Source organism: Ciona robusta, chromosome 5 (assembly GCF_009617815.1).
Source record: "Ciona robusta chromosome 5, ASM961781v2".
Classification (NCBI taxonomy): Eukaryota; Metazoa; Chordata; class Ascidiacea; order Phlebobranchia; family Cionidae; genus Ciona; species Ciona robusta.
The window spans coordinates 5,705,180-5,714,069 of record NC_143239.1 but is presented as its reverse complement, the minus strand read 5'-3'; the positions used below and the strand labels follow the sequence as shown (position 1 = coordinate 5,714,069).

General features: G+C 34.4%; 3 protein-coding genes across 3 annotated transcripts; 1 reads left to right on the top strand and 2 right to left on the bottom strand.

Annotated features, from left to right (window-relative positions):
• The first annotated feature begins 1,853 nt into the window (after nt 1-1,853).
• LOC149735966 (RNA-binding protein 28-like) lies at nt 1,854-6,888 on the top strand. The gene is made up of 8 exons (XM_089877789.1): nt 1,854-3,153; nt 3,531-3,736; nt 3,853-4,092; nt 4,516-4,652; nt 4,872-4,967; nt 5,308-5,455; nt 5,593-5,753; nt 6,076-6,888. Exons 1-8 carry the CDS (start codon nt 2,381-2,383, stop codon nt 6,820-6,822), a joined length of 2,508 nt encoding a protein of 835 aa, XP_089733915.1. The 5' UTR covers nt 1,854-2,380; the 3' UTR covers nt 6,823-6,888.
• Nucleotides 6,889-6,951: 63 nt separating this feature from the next.
• On the bottom strand, nt 6,952-8,260 carry LOC149735965 (bifunctional peptidase and arginyl-hydroxylase JMJD5-like). The gene has a single exon (XM_089877812.1). The coding sequence runs from the start codon at nt 8,258-8,260 to the stop codon at nt 7,025-7,027; it is 1,236 nt and encodes a 411-aa protein (XP_089733938.1). The 3' UTR covers nt 6,952-7,024.
• Nucleotides 6,952-8,800, bottom strand: LOC149735964 (nudC domain-containing protein 2-like). Its single transcript, XM_089877822.1, has one exon. It carries the CDS (start codon nt 8,798-8,800, stop codon nt 8,342-8,344), a length of 459 nt encoding a protein of 152 aa, XP_089733948.1. The 3' UTR covers nt 6,952-8,341.
• Nucleotides 8,801-8,890: the final 90 nt, after the last annotated feature.

Below are 8,890 nucleotides of genomic sequence, written 5' to 3'. Positions count from 1 at the left end.
ATTTCACTTATTGTAACTGTCAGTGGCTGGGCTTTAACAATCTAATTTTAGTAGTTTAGCCTTTTTTTACCCCGGATAATTTAATAAATCAATTCTTGCTAAGATTTAAACGCTAAATTAAAATGCTTCTATTCTATGTCTCGTCAGCAACAATGAGCCAATACGTTTTTTGTCCTGCTAGCATAAGCATACCTTATAGGACAATCAATGCTTCCAACTTAAAAGACAAGTTTGCAACTACAAACAGATTAAAATGATCTTTTGACCAAGGGTCACTGAACAGGCACTACCAACAATGACGCATGTGCCTTTGTGCTTTCAGTGCTACACCATACATGTGTAGTATGTGCGATAACTGCCCTCCTGGGAATAAACAGCACGCCATGTTATTTATAAATAGCTAGGCTACATGCAGGCATGAAACATGTTTATAAAGAAGAAAAAAGTGAAGCAGTTGACTGAGCTTGAACACAAATTTGTTAATATAGCTTACTCAAATTTAACTTAATGCATAAAGATTGTATATTAAAGAGCCATGTTGCAAGCTAAGTGCTAGTCAATCATTACATTAAAGTTCAAAGTTCTAGTTTAAGTGGAGAGCAACTGCTTTTGACCAACTCAAACAAAAGTAAACAAATATATACAAGATTGCCACACAAGAGCAAAATTGTAAATTGATCTTTACAAATATAACTCAAAAATACGACGGGTTTTTGCCGACATGCACATTCATTTTACATATATATACATATATTGATAATTGAATAACGGTCAATATATAAATAAAAATACACTAAAGACTAAAATTTTAACAGTTTTAATTTAAATCACAAATGTACCTTTTTTAAAATTGGTCCTTTTAAAAAATGGTATTTTTAAATATAAATAATATATTATATATATATAAATAAAACAGACCAGGCCTACTTTAGCGCAATATTACATTTAATTATACAATGTTCTATATCATACAACGTCTGTCCACATTGGCGACAATATGGGTCAATTATTTTAGCTGGTAAAGACATTAACTGCCAATTAAAGTAGACTGAACTCGTCAAAGTCCTCAACGTAACAATAACAAATGGAACATCATTTTAAAACAAAATTTATAATAAACTAAACTTCACATACCACCTTAACCGTGTAGTTCCTTTTCATAAATCTCAGTTGTATATAAATGTTAATTTTCTGCGAATGAAACCGCGCATCATAAAAACTGCAGTGCTTCTGCAACAGCTCGCAAAAATAAAACGCACCGAAGGGGAAATTCTCCCTACCGCGATTTCACGTTATCTATTGTAAAAAAAAGAAAACGTCATAGAAATGGTATACGCTGCATTTCGGTTCATTTTGGCAGTAAACAAAATACCTGCTAAATTTACATATAAATCACGGCCTACACTTGTGTTGTAAATAACTATCTTGATCAAAACTAACTGCCTACATCAACCCTAGGAAAATCTGGCACATTATGGTCGTAGTAACACTATTATACAACCAGCTATGGTAGCAGCAAAACAGTATAATAGCGGTGGTTGTACCAACCCACACTTGTTTAAAATGATCTTGACACATCTCATGCCGCCAGCTGTAGTCCGTCACGCCAAACGGAAAAACGGAAATAGGACTAATTGCGGTAGTGAATCTAAATGCTCTCATCTGACGCTATTTGCTTGGACGCGTTCGCGATTTGGTGCCATCTCCGTCGAAGCAATGTAAATAATTTAACTTCTGCTAAATTGGTGAGATTACTTTGCCTAATTAATGCTTTATACAAAAGTATTGAATGAATAAAGTTCTAAAAATGTGTAGAGTTTTATACGGACTCTGGCTTTAAATATTTGTACTAAATAAACCACAAATTTTATAAAAAAAATAAGTGTTTTCTGATTTAAAAATGAAACTTGCAGTGGTTTTAATCTCTTTGACATTGTAAACATTTTAAATTGGGCCTTTCCATTATGATATCACAACTAAACGCGTGAATACTTTGGATATTAGTTTACATATGACGTCACGAGTCGCACGTGTAGTATTTGTAATAATCGTGAAGTGTTTTATGTGCATTACGATAAATAGACAGCAGAGAGGCGCAGTTTAACTACATACGGTTTGATTAGATTATGAGTGTTTTTTCTAATTACGTAGTTTACCTTATAAACCGTGTTATAATTTATCATAGCATAGGCACTAGTCAAAAAATCATTCTGTATATATCAACGTACAGTAAGTATAGTATAGCCTGGTGGAAAGTGTTATAGGATGTAGGGGTTATATAGGCTGGTGGTTCGTGGGAATTTGGGTTAGTTTTTAGCAAAAACTGTAGGGTCGGATTTTTTACTAGCCCTAAATCACAATATCATTTATAAATAGATAGATGCATTTTTGTGTTACTATCATACTATATATGCAGACGTTTACAGTCATGAATGACACTCTTAGCCATAAAACAGTTTTTGTAAAAGGTATTCCTGCTTCGTGTTCAAATGACCAATTAAAAGAGACTTTCAGTGTACATGGTCCAATTAAAGAAGCATTTGTTGTTAAGACAAAATCTGAGCATGAAAGCAAAAAATGTATTGGTTTCGTTACTTACCAAACCAATGATGACGCAAAATCAGCAGTTAACGCTTCACCAAGTACACTGGAAGTGGACGGTCACAAACTAAACGTGATTTTTGCAAAGAAAAAGAAATTTTCCAAAGGGAATAAGAACAAACGTAAAGCAGCAGTGAGTAATGAAGAGGCTGGGTTTGATATCGTGCCGTTGGAAGGTGACAATTCTGATAAAACTGTCGAAAAAGTTGAAGAAGTAGCAACCAGTAATAAATTTATTGTTGCTATTGAAGGACTAAAGTCTATTAATGATATAAGTTCTTTATGGAAGAAAAAATCCTTGGGTGAAATTAACTCAGCTGATGTCAAAAAAGAAAATGAAACAGTTCTCGTCTCATTTCCAAACAAGCAAAAAGCTTTAAAAGCGACAGCTAGGATAAATAACACCTATTTTAATGATGTCGTAATTCATGCTGCCTTGCAAGTTGATACAGATTCAAAGGAGTTTCGAAAATCATCTAAAAAATCTCGGTTAATCATCAGGAACCTAAGTTTCTTCTGTACGGAAGATGAGTTGAAATCTGAGTTTAAAAGGTGAAAATTTCTTTGCATTTTAAAACGAGTACTGCTTGTGTTTTGGTTATGCTTTTTGTTGAGTTTTCCTAGAACTATATTCAAAAAATGAGTCTTATCACCCTAATGTGTTAACATCAGTTGTATTAAGATGTTGTACCGAAAAATAGTCCTGGTATCAGTGATCTGTGTGTAACTTTAATGCTAATTGGTAACCTGTGTTTGTGTGTATAAGCCTGGGTTGACATGTTTTGTCTTCTGTAGAAACTACCAAAGCAGATTGCATGTGGTGTCTTTAATTTTGATCGTTTTTTGATTACATAGAACATTTTTATAGGCCTATCTTACAGAGTAAACGCCACATACCTATTTATCTAAAACTCCTTGTTTATATTTAGGTTTGGAAAAATCACTGAAGTAAAAATCCCAGTAAAACCAGATGGGAAAAAACGTGGGTTTGCATTTGTGCAATTCTCACATGTATTGGAAGCGGGTAAAGCAATAAAAGAAGTGAATATGAGTGAAATTAAGGGCAGAAAAGTAGCAGTAGATTGGGCTTTGCCGAGGGAAAAATACCAAGAAATAACGAAGTCAGATACAAAAGGTAAATTGCACAATAAATATACAAAAACTTTTAAGAGAACTTTTTAACAATGTATTATTTAATCATATCCCCGTTTGTACATAAATGATTAGAATTTTGTTTTTTAAATTTTGTAGATGAAGAAGTACCAAAGCAAGAAGAAACTACAGATTTATCTGAAAAAGCATCAATTGAAGATGATTCTCAAAAAGAAGAGGAAGAAGAAGAGGAGGAGCAAGAGGAGGAGAGTGAGATGGAGGAAGATGAAAGTGAGGTGGAGGATGAGGAGGAAGATGAAGGATCATCTGAAGATGAATCAATGGACGAAGAGAAACAAGAAGAGGGAGCAGTAAAAGACAAAGAAGCTGATAAAAAATGTAAGTTGAAAAATGGTAATATAAGGAGGAAAAAGTAAATATATATAATATAGAGAGATTGTTACACAACACAATTGTAACCTATCTTGATTAATGTTGAATTCCATATTATAAAGTATAAAAAATGTTTCCTCAAATAAAGTAACCATTTTTACAAACTAAGTTTAATACTCACCTTGCTATCTTGCAAACTTGGTTTCGTCCTAACTGTGAAGAATCGCAAATATTTCTTATAATCCAAATGAGATGAAAAAACCCAATTAAATTCCTTACTATCAGTTGTATAGTGAGTTACGTATGTTATTCAGGGTATTGCAATGCCTGGCTTAAGTTGTTAAACCTTCTCATTTTACAGCAGAATATATATAAAATTATTTTGTTGTCTTTATTTTAATCATTTAATGTATTGTTATCTTATTTCAGCTAAGCCACAAAAACGAACAGAATCCACTGATGTCCATGAAGGAAAAACTGTTTTTATCCGAAACTTGTCGTATGAATCTGAAGAGGCAGAACTGAAAATTGTGATGGAGAAGTTTGGGGATATAAATTACTGTAAAGTGAGTGGTTTCTGTCTTTCTGATGTAACTTAATAACTTATTACATTTAAATTTATATAGGCGAGAAACTGTGTTGCGAATGAAGTCGCATAAACCACTTACATAAGGCTTCCTGGGTGTTGGTGTAATAGGTTAAATCAGGTCTAAATCCACGGACCTCACTCATATAAAACAGAATCTCATGGTTTTTGTAAATCAATAATTTTTTCAATTTTTTAGATTGTTATAAATAAAGCAACAGGCCTTCCAAAGGGTTCAGCTTTTGTTCAATTCGCAACAAAAGAAGAAGCTGAAAAATGTATCGAGGCACCACAGGTGAGTTGGAAACACTAAAAACTAAACATAAATATTATTTCTGTCTTATTTAATGCAATAGCCTACTGAAAATTATAATGTTTGAGTTATTTATATGAAAGCAAGAACCAATATCAACTAAGGAATTAGAAAAATTATGTTTTCCTTTTCGTTTATGGACTATAAATCTCCTGGTATACAATAGGCTATACATTGTCCCCTTTGGAATACATTATATGTAAAATTGTATCACAAACAAATTCAATGAGCTCCTATTAACCAGTTTACAACTATTGTATTTATTTTTAGATAATTTCTTTATACGTTTTACACATTTTTCCTTTTTCTTATTTTTTTTTAGATTTCTCTAGATGGGAGAGATCTATTCGTCACCCTAGCAACAACCCGTGCAGAGTCAACCAAGCTTGTAAAAGTAAAAAAAGAGGAGGGAAGAGAAAAGGAAGATAAAAGGAATTTGTATCTTGCAAATGAAGGCTTAATAAGACCAGGTAAAAAGGGATTATATATATTATAACTATATAGGTTCAAATTTCGATTTTTTGTAAATTGGTTACATTCATTCATAGTTTTAAATTCAAGGTAATATTCTAATATACTAATTCCTAAAACAACATTACTTACACAGGAACCCAAGCAGCAGAAGGTCTCAGTGAGATAGAGCTGAACAAAAGACAACGCATTGAAAATGCCAAGAGGCTCAAACTAAAAAATTCCAATATATTTGTCTCTACAACTCGACTGTGCGTTCATAACCTACCAAGGGCAGTTGATGACGCAAAGTTAAAGGTAATTTTAAAATTAATATTTATTTTGATGCTGTGGTTTGGTGGATAAGTAGTTGCATAACCCAAAGATACTGGGTTCAATGCTCGATGCTGCTACTATTGTGGAATACACTTAACACACATCCAACCCAGTGATCACTTTAGGGTTGTCTAAATTAATAAACCCAACATGACTGAGGTATTTGAAATAAGCCAACTGTGTGATAACGACTGGTTGTCCTATCTTGCTAGCATAAATAAGTGATATTTATATTATGTTCTATAGTTAATGGAACTGGAAGTACATAAATACACACTTTTACATTTGAAAATAATTTTTTTAGGAATTGGTAAATAAGGTATTCGAAAATGAAAACAGAAAACCAAAGATTATTGAGTGCAGAGTGATGAGGGATCGGGAAAAAAAGACCAGCAATGGCGTTGGGCGTTCATTGGGTTTTGCATTCGTTGCATTAACAAAACATGAAGACTCATTGAAAGCACTTCGTTCACTTAACAATAACCCAGAAATTTTCGGGGCATTAAAGAGACCAATTGTTGAGTTTTCACTCGAAAATCGTCTCGCAATTGAGGCTCAAATGCAGAAAAGAAAGCGGCAATTGACAAGAAATGAGCTAAAAGGAGCTGTTGAGAACACAGCGCCTAAAAAGAAGAGAAAATGGGATGTTCCAAAACCCAAAGTAGAGAAGAGTAAAGTCACACCTTCTCCAATTCTGAGTAAAGTAGACCGAAAACCGTTTCAGGGAAGTACAGGGACCACATTAAGCGGGAAAAAGCTGAAAATGCCAAAGCATTCTGGCCTAAAAATTCGAAAACGGAACAAGGGCAATGTTCTGGCACAGATTAAAGAGAGCAAGAAATTGAATCGGCCACCATCTGTAAGAAATGCCCAAGCAAATAAGAAGCAAGCACGTGCTGCAAGACCTGAACCACAACAACCGAAAGAAAAAAGGCAAAGAAGAAGTGGCAAGACTAAAGACGTCCAAATGGAAAATGATTTCAACAAATTAGTTGCTAAGTACACTTCAAAATTCAGTTCAAAATTGAAGGGCAAATGGCATGAAAGTTAAATGTTAAAAATGACGAATTAATACATTATGGAAAGGTTGTAATTTTATTAAAGATGGCAACTATGACATACTGTCTTTTTTTTCTTTCTGTGACCAACAGCTGTTGGCAACAGGTGTGTACAATCAGCATCATGTTAGCTCTAATATTTATTCTTGTGAGAAACACTTTAATGTTTACCATACCTCTAATTACAGACAGAACTTATTCCCACCAAAAACTGACAGAATAACTTTGCTCTAATGACCTAATGTAATGCCAGTGTTTTGGTGGTATATAGAGCATTTGTCCTTTGGTCAGTACGTGTTCATGTATTAAAGTTTTATCAATATCTTTAAAAAGCGGATACTGATCATTGTCTGTGGATTCAACATCTACTTGGCTTGTGTTGTTTAGCATTCCTTCATAAGGGTATAATGCATTAGAACAAGACGGGTAGTATAAACGGATATACTTTGAACCTTTTACTTGGCAAAGTAGATTATGTTTAGGATCATGGTGGCAGGGCGAGATGGTTCCTTTTGGTCCAAACCAAGCATTTATTGTCACATCTTCTTCATCAAAAGAAAAGTTGTCTGAAATAAAGCAGTAATCTGGTACCATAATGTCTTTTTGTAGCTGTGGTATTTGCTCAAACAGTTGATGCTGTGCCAGGTATCCAATATCAGATGGTGTCTCATTTTCCATGAAGTTAGAAATGAATTTATCCACTGTAACCAGCTTCTGACCCCATTTTTCGTTTGTGTATTTTGACCCCACCTCCACAGGCACCACTCTTTTGCCAGCTATTTTGCTTAAGTAGTTGTTGCTCCATTTAGAGAGTGCAGGCCAGTGTTCCATGCATCCTTCTAAAACAACAGGCTCTGCTTTCATCATGTATTTAGATTGAAATTCCTCAATTGAAGGACAAAACAAAATTGGGATTTTTTGACCCGTTATTGCCAAAGGGATTGTATCTTCTTCCAAAATTTTCCGCGCCAATTTATTTGGTGGTTCATCAACATGCAAAGGTTCATGTAATGCTTCAGTAAGTTTATGGAAAATTCCATTAAATATTGGAGCCCCCATTAGTAAACCCATATCACAAATTTGAATAATCTTTTCACTGCAATTCTCTTTTGAAATCATGTATGTTGAAAATGCCTTACACAAACTTGCATGCGAATATAACACTCTCCATTCAACTGGTACATCTTTCCAGTAACCAGTATTTAGTTTCTCCCATGCATAGTCAAGTAGTTGGTTAGATTTGCTTTGAGCAGTTTCATATTGTTTATTCTTAATGGCAGAATATGTGATCTTAATTAAATGCAAAGCGGAAGGCTCAATAACAGACACTGGCAGAGTTTTTTCCACCTCCGCTATTATTATATCATGCCCAGGTAACAGCTCATGAAAAATAGAGTTAGATTTTGTTGTGTCACAGTTTTTATGCGCCATTACATTTAACAATGGGTACTAGTAAAGAATCCTCATGTACGTTACAGCTTGGGCTTGTGGAAAGTGTTAATTATTTTAATTTTAAATATAACCCCCGTTTTCATAATTGCCAGAAATAGATGCCGAACTAAAGTCAAAACCGGGGTTTTGTACTTGGTATTTTTCCAATGTAAACTTGCGCTGCATCTGATCGAACGTCCACTCGTCAGGAGCGCACGAACCGTCCAAGAAAAGCGATTTCCAGCAAGTACCGTTGGTTTTCTTAGCTTTCGCGAGCAAAATACGGACAAGTTTCCGATCTTCTAAACTCCAAACCGATTCTTCAGTGTCCACAAATTCAAACAGGTCCCCGTCAAAGTAAACTTTATCTTTCAATTTGCACGAGACGTGGTTATGTGAAATTTTGACGGACACCTCTTTTCCTCGTGTGCCCTCTGGAACCTGCACTTCGACAACAATTTCTTCTGCAGTTTGATACCAAAGCCCCCAATCTGTTTTGCAGTCCACTGTCCCACTTTTTTCGTCGAAATTGCTGCTCATAATATATCTAAATCGTTATCACACCATTAAAAAAACAAGAATTGTCTTCAAAACGAACCATGCGCATGTAACGCAAAACAAAATCTCTAT